At 40.6% G+C, this 17,680-nt stretch overlaps 1 protein-coding gene across 2 annotated transcripts in view; it reads right to left on the bottom strand.

The window, feature by feature from the left end:
- The window catches only part of LOC139406272 (TBC1 domain family, member 2B), a 132,274-nt gene that overhangs the window by 19,651 nt on the left and 94,943 nt on the right, over positions 1 to 17,680 (bottom strand). For both annotated transcript variants that reach the window (XR_011633970.1, XM_071148726.1), the window contains exons 12-13: positions 14,815 to 15,074; positions 12,714 to 12,831 (exon numbers count right to left, since the gene is read on the bottom strand). Coding sequence is in view for 1 of the 2 variants with exons in the window: in XM_071148726.1 (XP_071004827.1) it covers positions 12,714 to 12,831; positions 14,815 to 15,074 (378 nt within the window). In the remaining variant the exon portion in view is untranslated. The remainder of the gene's footprint in view (positions 1 to 12,713; positions 12,832 to 14,814; positions 15,075 to 17,680) is intronic.

Below are 17,680 nucleotides of genomic sequence, written 5' to 3'. Positions count from 1 at the left end.
CCTCCTCCATGTATATCTCACTAGGTCAGGGTATTAAACCTCCTCCATGTATATCTCACTAGGTCAGGGTATTAAACCTCCTCCATGTATATCTCACTAGGTCAGGATATTAAACCTCCTCCATGTATATCTCACTAGGTCAGGATATTAAACCTCCATGTATATCTCACTAGGTCAGGATATTAAACCTCCTCCATGTATATCTCACTAGGTCAGGATATTAAACCTCCTCCATGTATATCTCACTAGGTCAGGATATTAAACCTCCTCCATGTATATCTCACTAGGTCAGGATATTAAACCTCCATGTATATCTCACTAGGTCAGGATATTAAACCTCCATGTATATCTCACTAGGTCAGGATATTAAACCTCCTCCATGTATATCTCACTAGGTCAGGATATTAAACCTCCTCCATGTATATCTCACTAGGTCAGGATATTAAACCTCCTCCATGTATATCTCACTAGGTCAGGGTATTAAACCTCCTCCATGTATATCTCACTAGGTCAGGGTATTAAACCTTCATGTATATCTCACTAGGTCAGGGTATTAAACCTCCATGTATATCTCACTAGGTCAGGGTATTAAACCTCCTCCATGTATATCTCACTAGGTCAGGGTATTAAACCTCCTCCATGTATATCTCACTAGGTCAGGGTATTAAACCTCCTCCATGTATATCTCACTAGGTCAGGGTATTAAACCTCCTCCATGTATATCTCACTAGGTCAGGGTATTAAACCTCCTCCATGTATATCTCACTAGGTCAGGGTATTAAACCTCCTCCATGTATATCTCACTAGGTCAGGGTATTAAACCTCCTCCATGTATATCTCACTAGGTCAGGGTATTAAACCTCCTCCATGTATATCTCACTAGGTCAGGATATTAAACCTCCTCCATGTATATCTCACTAGGTCAGGATATTAAACCTCCATGTATATCTCACTAGGTCAGGGTATTAAACCTCCTCCATGTATATCTCACTAGGTCAGGATATTAAACCTCCTCCATGTATATCTCACTAGGTCAGGATATTAAACCTCCATGTATATCTCACTAGGTCAGGATATTAAACCTCCTCCATGTATATCTCACTAGGTCAGGATATTAAACCTCCTCCATGTATATCTCACTAGGTCAGGATATTAAACCTCCTCCATGTATATCTCACTAGGTCAGGATATTAAACCTCCATGTATATCTCACTAGGTCAGGATATTAAACCTCCATGTATATCTCACTAGGTCAGGATATTAAACCTCCTCCATGTATATCTCACTAGGTCAGGATATTAAACCTCCTCCATGTATATCTCACTAGGTCAGGATATTAAACCTCCTCCATGTATATCTCACTAGGTCAGGGTATTAAACCTCCTCCATGTATATCTCACTAGGTCAGGGTATTAAACCTTCATGTATATCTCACTAGGTCAGGGTATTAAACCTCCATGTATATCTCACTAGGTCAGGGTATTAAACCTCCTCCATGTATATCTCACTAGGTCAGGGTATTAAACCTCCTCCATGTATATCTCACTAGGTCAGGGTATTAAACCTCCTCCATGTATATCTCACTAGGTCAGGGTATTAAACCTCCTCCATGTATATCTCACTAGGTCAGGATATTAAACCTCCTCCATGTATATCTCACTAGGTCAGGATATTAAACCTCCATGTATATCTCACTAGGTCAGGATATTAAACCTCCTCCATGTATATCTCACTAGGTCAGGATATTAAACCTCCTCCATGTATATCTCACTAGGTCAGGATATTAAACCTCCTCCATGTATATCTCACTAGGTCAGGATATTAAACCTCCATGTATATCTCACTAGGTCAGGATATTAAACCTCCATGTATATCTCACTAGGTCAGGATATTAAACCTCCTCCATGTATATCTCACTAGGTCAGGATATTAAACCTCCTCCATGTATATCTCACTAGGTCAGGATATTAAACCTCCTCCATGTATATCTCACTAGGTCAGGGTATTAAACCTCCTCCATGTATATCTCACTAGGTCAGGGTATTAAACCTTCATGTATATCTCACTAGGTCAGGGTATTAAACCTCCATGTATATCTCACTAGGTCAGGGTATTAAACCTCCTCCATGTATATCTCACTAGGTCAGGGTATTAAACCTCCTCCATGTATATCTCACTAGGTCAGGGTATTAAACCTCCTCCATGTATATCTCACTAGGTCAGGGTATTAAACCTCCTCCATGTATATCTCAGTAGGTCAGGGTATTAAACCTCCTCCATGTATATCTCACTAGGTCAGGGTATTAAACCTCCTCCATGTATATCTCACTAGGTCAGGGTATTAAACCTCCTCCATGTATATCTCACTAGGTCAGGGTATTAAACCTCCTCCATGTATATCTCACTAGGTCAGGATATTAAACCTCCTCCATGTATATCTCACTAGGTCAGGGTATTAAACCTCCTCCATGTATATCTCACTAGGTCAGGATATTAAACCTCCTCCATGTATATCTCACTAGGTCAGGATATTAAACCTCATCCATGTATATCTCACTAGGTCAGGATATTAAACCTCCGCCATGTATATCTCACTAGGTCAGGATATTAAACCTCCTCCATGTATATCTCACTAGGTCAGGATATTAAACCTCCATGTATATCTCACTAGGTCAGGATATTAAACCTCCATGTATATCTCACTAGGTCAGGATATTAAACCTCCATGTATATCTCACTAGGTCAGGGTATTAAACCTCCATGTATATCTCACTAGGTCAGGGTATTAAACCTCCTCCATGTATATCTCACTAGGTCAGGATATTAAACCTCCATGTATATCTCACTAGGTCAGGGTATTAAACCTCCTCCATGTATATCTCACTAGGTCAGGGTATTAAACCTCCTCCATGTATATCTCACTAGGTCAGGATATTAAACCTCCTCCATGTATATCTCACTAGGTCAGGGTATTAAACCTCCTCCATGTATATCTCACTAGGTCAGGGTATTAAACCTCCATGTATATCTCACTAGGTCAGGGTATTAAACCTCCTCCATGTATATCTCACTAGGTCAGGATATTAAACCTCCTCCATGTATATCTCACTAGGTCAGGATATTAAACCTCCTCCATGTATATCTCACTAGGTCAGGGTATTAAACCTCCTCCATGTATATCTCACTAGGTCAGGATATTAAACCTCCTCCATGTATATCTCACTAGGTCAGGGTATTAAACCTCCTCCATGTATATCTCACTAGGTCAGGGTATTAAACCTCCTCCATGTATATCTCACTAGGTCAGGATATTAAACCTCCTCCATGTATATCTCACTAGGTCAGGATATTAAACCTCCATGTATATCTCACTAGGTCAGGATATTAAACCTCCTCCATGTATATCTCACTAGGTCAGGATATTAAACCTCCATGTATATCTCACTAGGTCAGGGTATTAAACCTCCTCCATGTATATCTCACTAGGTCAGGGTATTAAACCTCCTCCATGTATATCTCACTAGGTCAGGATATTAAACCTCCATGTATATCTCACTAGGTCAGGATATTAAACCTCCTCCATGTATATCTCACTAGGTCAGGATATTAAACCTCCTCCATGTATATCTCACTAGGTCAGGATATTAAACCTCCATGTATATCTCACTAGGTCAGGATATTAAACCTCCTCCATGTATATCTCACTAGGTCAGGATATTAAACCTCCTCCATGTATATCTCACTAGGTCAGGATATTAAACCTCCATGTATATCTCACTAGGTCAGGATATTAAACCTCCTCCATGTATATCTCACTAGGTCAGGATATTAAACCTCCTCCATGTATATCTCACTAGGTCAGGATATTAAACCTCCTCCATGTATATCTCACTAGGTCAGGATATTAAACCTCCTCCATGTATATCTCACTAGGTCAGGATATTAAACCTCCTCCATGTATATCTCACTAGGTCAGGATATTAAACCTCCTCCATGTATATCTCACTAGGTCAGGATATTAAACCTCCTCCATGTATATCTCACTAGGTCAGGGTATTAAACCTCCTCCATGTATATCTCACTAGGTCAGGATATTAAACCTCCTCCATGTATATCTCACTAGGTCAGGATATTAAACCTCCATGTATATCTCACTAGGTCAGGATATTAAACCTCCATGTATATCTCACTAGGTCAGGATATTAAACCTCCTCCATGTATATCTCACTAGGTCAGGATATTAAACCTCCTCCATGTATATCTCACTAGGTCAGGATATTAAACCTCCTCCATGTATATCTCACTAGGTCAGGGTATTAAACCTCCTCCATGTATATCTCACTAGGTCAGGGTATTAAACCTTCATGTATATCTCACTAGGTCAGGGTATTAAACCTCCATGTATATCTCACTAGGTCAGGGTATTAAACCTCCTCCATGTATATCTCACTAGGTCAGGGTATTAAACCTCCTCCATGTATATCTCACTAGGTCAGGGTATTAAACCTCCTCCATGTATATCTCACTAGGTCAGGGTATTAAACCTCCTCCATGTATATCTCACTAGGTCAGGGTATTAAACCTCCTCCATGTATATCTCACTAGGTCAGGGTATTAAACCTCCTCCATGTATATCTCACTAGGTCAGGGTATTAAACCTCCTCCATGTATATCTCACTAGGTCAGGGTATTAAACCTCCTCCATGTATATCTCACTAGGTCAGGATATTAAACCTCCTCCATGTATATCTCACTAGGTCAGGGTATTAAACCTCCTCCATGTATATCTCACTAGGTCAGGATATTAAACCTCCTCCATGTATATCTCACTAGGTCAGGATATTAAACCTCATCCATGTATATCTCACTAGGTCAGGATATTAAACCTCCGCCATGTATATCTCACTAGGTCAGGATATTAAACCTCCTCCATGTATATCTCACTAGGTCAGGATATTAAACCTCCATGTATATCTCACTAGGTCAGGATATTAAACCTCCATGTATATCTCACTAGGTCAGGATATTAAACCTCCATGTATATCTCACTAGGTCAGGGTATTAAACCTCCATGTATATCTCACTAGGTCAGGGTATTAAACCTCCTCCATGTATATCTCACTAGGTCAGGATATTAAACCTCCATGTATATCTCACTAGGTCAGGGTATTAAACCTCCTCCATGTATATCTCACTAGGTCAGGGTATTAAACCTCCTCCATGTATATCTCACTAGGTCAGGATATTAAACCTCCTCCATGTATATCTCACTAGGTCAGGGTATTAAACCTCCTCCATGTATATCTCACTAGGTCAGGGTATTAAACCTCCATGTATATCTCACTAGGTCAGGGTATTAAACCTCCTCCATGTATATCTCACTAGGTCAGGATATTAAACCTCCTCCATGTATATCTCACTAGGTCAGGATATTAAACCTCCTCCATGTATATCTCACTAGGTCAGGGTATTAAACCTCCTCCATGTATATCTCACTAGGTCAGGATATTAAACCTCCTCCATGTATATCTCACTAGGTCAGGGTATTAAACCTCCTCCATGTATATCTCACTAGGTCAGGGTATTAAACCTCCTCCATGTATATCTCACTAGGTCAGGATATTAAACCTCCTCCATGTATATCTCACTAGGTCAGGATATTAAACCTCCATGTATATCTCACTAGGTCAGGATATTAAACCTCCTCCATGTATATCTCACTAGGTCAGGATATTAAACCTCCATGTATATCTCACTAGGTCAGGGTATTAAACCTCCTCCATGTATATCTCACTAGGTCAGGGTATTAAACCTCCTCCATGTATATCTCACTAGGTCAGGATATTAAACCTCCATGTATATCTCACTAGGTCAGGATATTAAACCTCCTCCATGTATATCTCACTAGGTCAGGATATTAAACCTCCTCCATGTATATCTCACTAGGTCAGGATATTAAACCTCCATGTATATCTCACTAGGTCAGGATATTAAACCTCCTCCATGTATATCTCACTAGGTCAGGATATTAAACCTCCTCCATGTATATCTCACTAGGTCAGGATATTAAACCTCCATGTATATCTCACTAGGTCAGGATATTAAACCTCCTCCATGTATATCTCACTAGGTCAGGATATTAAACCTCCTCCATGTATATCTCACTAGGTCAGGGTATTAAACCTCCATGTATATCTCACTAGGTCAGGATATTAAACCTCCTCCATGTATATCTCACTAGGTCAGGATATTAAACCTCCTCCATGTATATCTCACTAGGTCAGGGTATTAAACCTCCATGTATATCTCACTAGGTCAGGATATTAAACCTCCTCCATGTATATCTCACTAGGTCAGGATATTAAACCTCCATGTATATCTCACTAGGTCAGGATATTAAACCTCCTCCATGTATATCTCACTAGGTCAGGATATTAAACCTCCTCCATGTATATCTCACTAGGTCAGGATATTAAACCTCCATGTATATCTCACTAGGTCAGGATATTAAACCTCCTCCATGTATATCTCACTAGGTCAGGATATTAAACCTCCTCCATGTATATCTCACTAGGTCAGGGTATTAAACCTCCATGTATATCTCACTAGGTCAGGATATTAAACCTCCTCCATGTATATCTCACTAGGTCAGGATATTAAACCTCCATGTATATCTCACTAGGTCAGGGTATTAAACCTCCATGTATATCTCACTAGGTCAGGATATTAAACCTCCTCCATGTATATCTCACTAGGTCAGGATATTAAACCTCCATGTATATCTCACTAGGTCAGGATATTAAACCTCCATGTATATCTCACTAGGTCAGGATATTAAACCTCCTCCATGTATATCTCACTAGGTCAGGGTATTAAACCTCCATGTATATCTCACTAGGTCAGGATATTAAACCTCCATGTATATCTCACTAGGTCAGGATATTAAACCTCCATGTATATCTCACTAGGTCAGGGTATTAAACCTCCTCCATGTATATCTCACTAGGTCAGGATATTAAACCTCCTCCATGTATATCTCACTAGGTCAGGGTATTAAACCTCCATGTATATCTCACTAGGTCAGGATATTAAACCTCCATGTATATCTCACTAGGTCAGGATATTAAACCTCCATGTATATCTCACTAGGTCAGGATATTAAACCTCCATGTATATCTCACTAGGTCAGGGTATTAAACCTCCTCCATGTATATCTCACTAGGTCAGGGTATTAAACCTCCTCCATGTATATCTCACTAGGTCAGGATATTAAACCTCCTCCATGTATATCTCACTAGGTCAGGGTATTAAACCTCCTCCATGTATATCTCACTAGGTCAGGGTATTAAACCTCCTCCATGTATATCTCACTAGGTCAGGGTATTAAACCTCCTCCATGTATATCTCACTAGGTCAGGGTATTAAACCTCCTCGATGTATATCTCACTAGGTCAGGATATTAAACCTCCGCCATGTATATCTCACTAGGTCAGGATATTAAACCTCCTCCATGTATATCTCACTAGGTCAGGGTATTAAACCTCCTCCATGTATATCTCACTAGGTCAGGATATTAAACCTCCTCCATGTATATCTCACTAGGTCAGGATATTAAACCTCCTCCATGTATATCTCACTAGGTCAGGATATTAAACCTCCATGTATATCTCACTAGGTCAGGATATTAAACCTCCATGTATATCTCACTAGGTCAGGATATTAAACCTCCTCCATGTATATCTCACTAGGTCAGGATATTAAACCTCCTCCATGTATATCTCACTAGGTCAGGGTATTAAACCTCCTCCATGTATATCTCACTAGGTCAGGGTATTAAACCTCCTCCATGTATATCTCACTAGGTCAGGATATTAAACCTCCATGTATATCTCACTAGGTCAGGGTATTAAACCTCCTCCATGTATATCTCACTAGGTCAGGGTATTAAACCTCCTCCATGTATATCTCACTAGGTCAGGATATTAAACCTCCTCCATGTATATCTCACTAGGTCAGGATATTAAACCTCCTCCATGTATATCTCACTAGGTCAGGATATTAAACCTCCTCCATGTATATCTCACTAGGTCAGGGTATTTAAGCCTCCTCCATGTATATCTCACTAGGTCAGGATATTAAACCTCCTCCATGTATATCTCACTAGGTCAGGATATTAAACCTCCTCCATGTATATCTCACTAGGTCAGGGTATTTAAGCCTCCATATATCCACTAATTCCAATATATCCATGACATTCATGATTTCCTTAAGTGCCTGAGGGTGATAGTTTGTAGTGTGATTTCCTTAAGTGCCTGAGGGTGATAGTTTGTAGTGTGATTTCCTTAGGTGCCTGAGTGTGATAGTTTGTAGTGTGATTTCCTGAAGTGCCAGAGGGTGATAGTTTGTAGTGTGATTTCCTTAAGTGCCTGAGGGTGATAGTTTGTAGTGTGATTTCCTTAAGTGCCTGAGGGTGATAGTTTGTAGTGTGATTTCCTTAAGTGCCTGAGGGTGATAGTTTGTAGTGTGATTTCCTTAAGTGCCTGAGGGTGATAGTTTGTAGTGTGATTTCCTTAAGTGCCTGAGGGTGATAGTTTGTAGTGTGATTTCCTTAAGTGCCTGAGGGTGATAGTTTGTAGTGTGATCTCCTTAAGTGCCTGAGGGTGATAGTTTGTAGTGTGATTTCCTTAAGTGCCTGAGGGTGATAGTTTGTAGTGTGATTTCCTTAAGTGCCTGAGGGTGATAGTTTGTAGTGTGATTTCCTTAAGTGCCTGAGGGTGATAGTTTGTAGTGTGATTTCCTTAAGTGCCTGAGGGTGATAGTTTGTAGTGTGATTTCCTTAAGTGCCTGAGGGTGATAGTTTGTAGTGTGATTTCCTTAAGTGCCTGAGGGTGATAGTTTGTAGTGTGATTTCCTTAGGTGCCTGAGGGTGATAGTTTGTAGTGTGATTTCCTTAAGAGCCTGAGGGTGATAGTTTGTAGTGTGATTTCCTTAAGAGCCTGAGGGTGATAGTTTGTAGTGTGATTTCCTTAGGTGCCTGAGTGTGATAGTTTGTAGTGTGATTTCCTGAAGTGCCAGAGGGTGATAGTTTGTAGTGTGATTTCCTTAAGTGCCTGAGGGTGATAGTTTGTAGTGTGATTTCCTTAAGTGCCTGAGGGTGATAGTTTGTAGTGTGATCTCCTTAAGTGCCTGAGGGTGATAGTTTGTAGTGTGATTTCCTTAAGTGCCTGAGGGTGATAGTTTGTAGTGTGATTTCCTTAAGTGCCTGAGGGTGATAGTTTGTAGTGTGATTTCCTTAAGTGCCTGAGGGTGATAGTTTGTAGTGTGATTTCCTTAAGTGCCTGAGGGTGATAGTTTGTAGTGTGATTTCCTTAGGTGCCTGAGGGTGATAGTTTGTAGTGTGATTTCCTTAAGAGCCTGAGGGTGATAGTTTGTAGTGTGATTTCCTTAAGAGCCTGAGGGTGATAGTTTGTAGTGTGATTTCCTTAAGTGTCTGAGGGTGATAGTTTATAGTGTGATTTCCTTAAGTGCCTGAGGGTGATAGTTTGTAGTGTGATTTCCTTAAGAGCCTGAGGGTGATAGTTTGTAGTGTGATTTCCTTAAGAGCTTGATGGTGTTAGTTTGTAGTGTGATTTCCTTAAGAGCCTGAGGGTGATAGTTTGTAGTGTGATTTCCTTAGGTGCCTGAGGGTGATAGTTTGTAGTGTGATTTCCTTAAGAGCCTGAGGGTGATAGTTTGTAGTGTGATTTCCTTAAGAGCCTGAGGGTGATAGTTTGTAGTGTGATTTCCTTAAGTGTCTGAGGGTGATAGTTTGTAGTGTGATTTCCTTAAGTGCCTGAGGGTGATAGTTTGTAGTGTGATTTCCTTAAGTGCCTGAGGGTGATAGTTTGTAGTGTGATTTCCTTAAGTGCCTGAGGGTGATAGTTTGTAGTGTGATTTCCTTAAGTGCCTGAGGGTGATAGTTTGTAGTGTGATTTCCTTAAGTGCCTGAGGGTGATAGTTTGTAGTGTGATTTCCTTAAGTGCCTGAGGGTGATAGTTTGTAGTGTGATTTCCTTAAGTGCCTGAGGGTGATAGTTTGTAGTGTGATCTCCTTAAGTGCCTGAGGGTGATAGTTTGTAGTGTGATTTCCTTAAGTGCCTGAGGGTGATAGTTTGTAGTGTGATTTCCTTAAGTGCCTGAGGGTGATAGTTTGTAGTGTGATTTCCTTAAGTGCCTGAGGGTGATAGTTTGTAGTGTGATTTCCTTAAGTGCCTGAGGGTGATAGTTTGTAGTGTGATTTCCTTAAGTGCCTGAGGGTGATAGTTTGTAGTGTGATTTCCTTAAGTGCCTGAGGGTGATAGTTTGTAGTGTGATTTCCTTAGGTGCCTGAGGGTGATAGTTTGTAGTGTGATTTCCTTAAGAGCCTGAGGGTGATAGTTTGTAGTGTGATTTCCTTAAGAGCCTGAGGGTGATAGTTTGTAGTGTGATTTCCTTAGGTGCCTGAGTGTGATAGTTTGTAGTGTGATTTCCTGAAGTGCCAGAGGGTGATAGTTTGTAGTGTGATTTCCTTAAGTGCCTGAGGGTGATAGTTTGTAGTGTGATTTCCTTAAGTGCCTGAGGGTGATAGTTTGTAGTGTGATCTCCTTAAGTGCCTGAGGGTGATAGTTTGTAGTGTGATTTCCTTAAGTGCCTGAGGGTGATAGTTTGTAGTGTGATTTCCTTAAGTGCCTGAGGGTGATAGTTTGTAGTGTGATTTCCTTAAGTGCCTGAGGGTGATAGTTTGTAGTGTGATTTCCTTAAGTGCCTGAGGGTGATAGTTTGTAGTGTGATTTCCTTAGGTGCCTGAGGGTGATAGTTTGTAGTGTGATTTCCTTAAGAGCCTGAGGGTGATAGTTTGTAGTGTGATTTCCTTAAGAGCCTGAGGGTGATAGTTTGTAGTGTGATTTCCTTAAGTGTCTGAGGGTGATAGTTTATAGTGTGATTTCCTTAAGTGCCTGAGGGTGATAGTTTGTAGTGTGATTTCCTTAAGAGCCTGAGGGTGATAGTTTGTAGTGTGATTTCCTTAAGAGCTTGATGGTGTTAGTTTGTAGTGTGATTTCCTTAAGAGCCTGAGGGTGATAGTTTGTAGTGTGATTTCCTTAGGTGCCTGAGGGTGATAGTTTGTAGTGTGATTTCCTTAAGAGCCTGAGGGTGATAGTTTGTAGTGTGATTTCCTTAAGAGCCTGAGGGTGATAGTTTGTAGTGTGATTTCCTTAAGTGTCTGAGGGTGATAGTTTGTAGTGTGATTTCCTTAAGTGCCTGAGGGTGATAGTTTGTAGTGTGATTTCCTTAAGAGCCTGAGGGTGATAGTTTGTAGTGTGATTTCCTTAAGAGCCTGAGGGTGATAGTTTGTAGTGTGATTTCCTTAAGAGCCTGAGGGTGATAGTTTGTAGTGTGATTTCCTTAAGTGCCTGAGGGTGATAGTTTGTAGTGTGATTTCCTTAAGTGCCTGAGGGTGATAGTTTGTAGTGTGATTTCCTTAAGTGCCTGAGGGTGATAGTTTGTAGTGTGATTTCCTTTCCGGTCCATAGAGGTATTTAAGACCATATTAAAATCTCCCACCATAATAATAGAGTCTAGAGTTGCTTGTAGAGTTGATAGATTCTTATATATATTTTCAAAGAAGCTTGGATCATCATTATTCGGACCGTATAGGTTAATAAGCCATATCTGATCTACCTTGATCTGTTTGGACAATTTGCACATTTGGATCAACATTACTGTTAATTAAAACCATCACCCCATTTGAGTTTCTTCGCCCATGGGAGAAATATATTCACCCCCCAGTCCTTTTTCCACAAAACTTCATTTAAAATTGTTGAATGAGTTTCCTGTAAACAATAGATATTATAATCCTTCTCTTTTAGCCAGGTAAATACTGATCGCCTTTTCAATTTTAACTGGCTATACTTATTTCACCACTTACCATAATGAGACACAACTTTCAATTCTATTTATCAAAATATATGTTTGTAAACGTACCATTAAAAAACAACATGATGACTGAGTATCTATATAGCTGTACCATTATATTTGCATTGCTACTAAGTAAACCTCCAATTGGTCCCCACTATTCCACCCGCTAAAACCCCTCCTCATCCCGAGTTGGGTTGTCATCCCAATGCCCGGCAGACCACCCCCGACCCCCCGGATCCCAGAGCCCTGAAGAGACCGGGATCCATCCTTCGAAAAGAGCACACAGTGCCATTTACAGAACAGAAGTAGATGAACCGCCATACGCATTTCCATCGCCCTCACCTCGATTTGTATTATATACAGCCATCAAAAGAATATATATATATTTTAAGAATCCTGTTTCTTATTTTCCATAATTAGCTATTCATATTTGTAGTAATGTAGGCATTTTATAAAAAGGATTTTACCTCTCACCAGTCTCGCCATTACCAAAATTACATTATTGCAAGTTATTATTATATTAGCAAACAATTGTTGTGAATCATCCTCTATTGTCACTAACATCTTTTACTCCTTCTCAACAGTTGTGGGATACGCACATACACACACTCGGGGTCTTGGTGTAGTAGTGGTGTAGTAGTGGTATAGTAGTGGTGTAGTAGTGATATAGTAGTGGTATAGTAATGTACCTGTGATCCCAGCAGGGTCTTGGTGTAGTAGTGGTATAGTAGTGGTGTAGTAGTGGTATAGTAGTGGTATAGTAGTGGTATAGTAGTGTACCTGTGATCCCAGCAGGGTCTTGGTGTAGTAGTCCTGGGGCATGAAGACCTCCACGATAGTGATTAGACACCAGAAAGCATCCTCCTGGTCCAGGTACAGCAGAGCTATGGCTGCCAGCCTGGAAGATGAGAACACTGATGATCATAGCACTGACAGAAGATTAGGGAAAACAACAGGTTGGGAACAGCACAGGGTCAGCTGCGGTGTTGAAAACAACATATATAGTAGCACCTCTAGTTATCTGGAGTGGTACGGAGAGCGTGATCACACAGTCGTCCGGAACAGCTGATGCTCTCATGCATGCTTCAGTGTTGCTTGCCTCGAAGCGAGCATAGAAGTAATTTAGCTCGTCTGGTAGGCCCGTGTCACTGGGAAGCTCGCTCCTGTGCTTCCCTTTGTAGTCTGTAATAGTTTGCAAGCCCTGCCACAGGGGCTTTGATAGTTCGTCGGTGGGCATAGCAGGATTTCTTACAAGTGTCTGGGTTAGAGTACCGCTTCTTTAATAGTGGCAGCTCAAGCCTTTAGCTCAGTGAGAATGTTGCCTGTACGTACAGTCACTGTGGGGAATGACGTCCTTGATGCACTTATTGATAAAGCCAGTGACTGATGTGGTGTACTCCTTAATGCCATAGGAAGAATCCGGGAACATGTTCCAGTCTGTGATAGCAAAACAGTCCTGTAGCTTAGCATCTGCTTCATCTGACCACTTTTTTATTGACCGAATCACTGGTGCTTCCTGCTTTAATTTTTGATTGTAAGCAGGAATCAGGAGGATAGAATTATGGTCCATTTGCCAAATGGAGGGCGAGGAAGAGCTTTGTACTCTGTGTGTGGAGTAAAGGTGGTCCAGAGTTCTTTTTCCTCTGGTTGCATTTTTAACATGCTGATAGAAATTTTGTCAAGCGAATTTAAATTTCCCTGCATTAAAGTCCCCGGCCACTAGGGGCGACACCTCTGGATGAGCATTTACATGTTTCCTTATGGCAGAACACAGCTCATTGAGTGCGGTCTTAGTGCCAGCATCGGTCTGCGGTGGTATGTAGACAGCTACGAAAAATACAGATGTGGTCTACAGCTTATCATGAGATACTCTACCTCAGGCGAACAAAACCTCGAGACTTCCTTAGATATCATGCAGCAACTGTTATTTACAACAATACATAGTCCACCACCCCTTGTCTTACCAGACGCCGCTGTTCTATCCTATCCTCTATACAGCGTTTAACCTGCCAGCTGTATGTTGATAATATCATCGTTCAGCCACGACTCCGTGAAGCACAAGATTTTACAGTTTTTAATGTCTTGTTGGTAGTTTAATCTTCCTTATAGGTTGTGGATTTTATTTTCCAATGATTTCATGTTAGCTAGTAGATCGGAAGGTAGTTTATTCGATAGCCTACGAATCCTCAGAAGTCACCCCGACCTCCACCCTCTATTTCTCTGTCTTCTCTTCACGCAAATTACGGGGTTTGGGCCTGTTCCCGGGAAAGCAGAATGTCCTTCACGTCGGGCTCATCGGACTCATTAAAGAAAAAAAAAGCTTCTGCCAGTTCGTGGTGAGTAATCGCTGTTCTGATGTCCATATAGGGCTGTATGTCCACATACAGCCCTATATACTAGTAGTATGACATACAGCCCTATATACTAGTAGTATGACATACAGCCCTATATACTAGTAGTATGACATACAGCCCTATATACTAGTAGTATGACATACAGCCCTATATACTAGTAGTATGACATACAGCCCTATATACTAGTAGTATGACATATAGCCCTATAGCCCTATATACTAGTAGTATGACATATAGCCCTATATACTAGTAGTATGACATATAGCCCTATAGCCCTATATACTAGTAGTATGACATACAGCCCTATATACTAGTAGTATGACATATAACCCTATATACTAGCAGTATGACATATAACCCTATATACTAGTAGTATGACATATAGCCCTATATACTAGTAGTATGACATATAGCCCTATAGCCCTATATACTAGTAGTATGACATATAGCCCTATATACTAGTAGTATGACATATAGCCCTATAGCTGTAGTAATAGAATGGTAGTCGTACTGCAGTAGTCATGTACCTGTTGAGTCCCTGGCAGTATCCTATGTCAGGGTTCCTCCAGGAGAAGGCTAGCAGGACATTACGTAGTTTCTGTATTCCGTCGGCGCCGGGGGAGGAGTAGTGTTTGTTGTTAGGTAAGGTCCTCAGCAGGTCAAGCTCTATCTGTTTGGAGGCGGGATTAGGCTTGTCTCTGGCCACACCCAGTAAGGTCTCGTAGTAGTTTGGAGCCAGGCTGTCACGGAACTTCCTGGTGTGGTAGGACACGCACCAGCGCCACACCTGGGAAGAGGGTGGGAGGAAGTCATTGATTCATTTATGCTTGCACACCTCAATTTATTTTGGGCTGGGAAAACTCTGGATTTATTGGTTTAAAAAAATAAACAGTGTCCAAAACCATATTTAACAGGTAAGCCGGACTCATATCCCTGAGCACGTTTGCCACATTTCATCCCTGAGATGAACATATCAAGAGAGATAAACATGTGGCCGTTATAGCGCCTCTGAGTGTTCGATTTGTTGAGTCTCGACAGTGCTGAAATATGATGAATATCCGTGTTGGACTTATATGCATTTATGTGCCAGACCTCGCCCACATGAATATTTATTGGTCAGTAGCAGCTGTGAAGAAAATGTTGAAGAGACAGCCTTGAATATTAGAATATTATCTTGTCTTTGGTGTCATTACCAAGCACAGGCAGTAACCAAGGAGTGTTTCAGACATGAGGGGAGGCGTCATGACCTCCTCAGGACCATCTGTCAGAACGCCCAGAATATGTCCTCTAAGTTAATATGGGGAGACACGTGTAGGAACCAATGAATGATGTTTATGTAGGTTTAGATAGCAGTATATAAGCCTCTATATGTAAGGAACTCCCTAGAGAGCACATCAGACCGGGACTTTGTGTATCTAAGGTTGACTGTGACCTCTCCAGCTTGCTGACAAAGACCGATTAATTTAATATTGACTTAAGAGTGTCCCGTGTTGTAGGTCCACGACACAGCCATGTTGTTTGAGATGCTATCTTGGAAAAACATAATTGGTGAGAGCTTGGTCCATAGATTCCATGTATCAAGTTTTGTGCAGATTGGTCATTTGGTGGCAAAGGAGAAGCGTTTTAAGAGTTGTTCATAAAATTCAAAAAGGCCATTTACCGGAACGTATGGGTCCTTTTGGAGAAAAAAAAATCTATATTGTGAGGAAGGTGACCTACAGAATATAGCGAATTTTAGGACTCTAGCTCGAAAGGAATATTAAGGAGATCGAGCTTTCAAAGTTTAATTTTGAATAGCTTGTTATAGCGCCACCATATGGCCAATTGCCATGGCGTCGCATGACAGGGTTGCAACCCCCTAGGCCTTACCATCTCACGGGAATTAGCATTTTTTTCACCGATTGGCAGAAGAAGGAAAATAATAATCAACGGCAACAAATACAACACAACAAATACAATACAACACATACAACACAACAAATACAATACAACACAACAAATACAACACAATAAATACAATACAATACAACAAATACAATACAATACAACACATACAACACAACAAATACAATACAACACAACAAATACAATACAACACAACAAATACAATACAACACAACAAATACAACACAACAAATACAACACAACAAATACAATACAACACAACAAATACAATACAACACAACAAATACAACACAACAAATACAACACAACACAACAAATACAATACAACACAACAAATACAATACAACACAACAAATACAACACAACAAATACAACACAACAAATACAATACAACACAACAAATACAACACAACAAATACAACACAACAAATACAATACAACACAACAAATACAATACAACACAACAAATACAACACAACAAATACAACACAACAAATACAACACAACAAATACAATAGGGTCTCACCAGCTTTGCATTTAAGCTGCAAGCAGCATTGCCAGGGTTGAGGAAAATGAGGAAAAATGAGGGAAAAATTGGGCCCATTGCCCTAGGACCAGTTACTTCTGTACTGTTTACCACACTTGCCAAATATCAAGACAAAATCAAACTGATGCTTTGAAGGTATTTTGGATTATACTCAATGATGTTGACGACTTTATACGTCTCCTTCTCCAGGACCGCTGTACCGGCAACAAATATGGTACTGTAGCATCTATGTTTTTAAACGCAAAATGTGGCTGCTATGAGCCAATGAGCTTGCATTAATATTTTTTCCTGTTCAACAGCCGCCACCATGCAGTGAAACTCAACCACACTTTACAGGTCAGCTAAACTCATATCCTGGAGCATGTGTGAAAAATGTTTATTGGTCAGTAGCGGCCAATGTTGTTTGAAATTCTAGCCTAGAAAAACAATTTGTGAGAGCTTGGTACATATAAATGCCATGTATCAAGTTTCATTAAGAAACAAAATATGGTTTCACTCAGCTATGCTGCTTGAACCCCTAATTAAACCATTAATCGGCCCAAGCAACCAACAACGAATCCATTCTGGAAAACAGTCCCACACCTTGATCTGAGAAATAAAACGCTATTATTTTGTATACAGCAGTACTGAAAAAGTGTCCAATACATTTTTCCCATTGTGCACAATAATGTATATTGTGTTGTATCCTTGTAGCGGAGGACATGTGGTTATAAAGTATATGATATCGTACCTTGGAGCGGAGGACATGTGGCTATAAAGTATATGATATCGTACCTTGGAGCAGAGGACATGTGGTTATAAAGTATATGATATCGTACCTTGTAGCGGAGGACATGTGGCTATAAAGTATATGATATCGTACCTTGGAGCGGAGGACATGTGGCTATAAAGTATATGATATCGTACCTTGGAGCGGAGGACATGTGGCTATAAAGTATATG

The sequence above is a fragment of the Oncorhynchus clarkii genome, chromosome 4, assembly GCF_045791955.1.
Source record: "Oncorhynchus clarkii lewisi isolate Uvic-CL-2024 chromosome 4, UVic_Ocla_1.0, whole genome shotgun sequence".
NCBI classification, from domain to species: Eukaryota; Metazoa; Chordata; class Actinopteri; order Salmoniformes; family Salmonidae; genus Oncorhynchus; species Oncorhynchus clarkii.
This window is presented reverse-complemented; position numbering and strand designations above follow the sequence as displayed.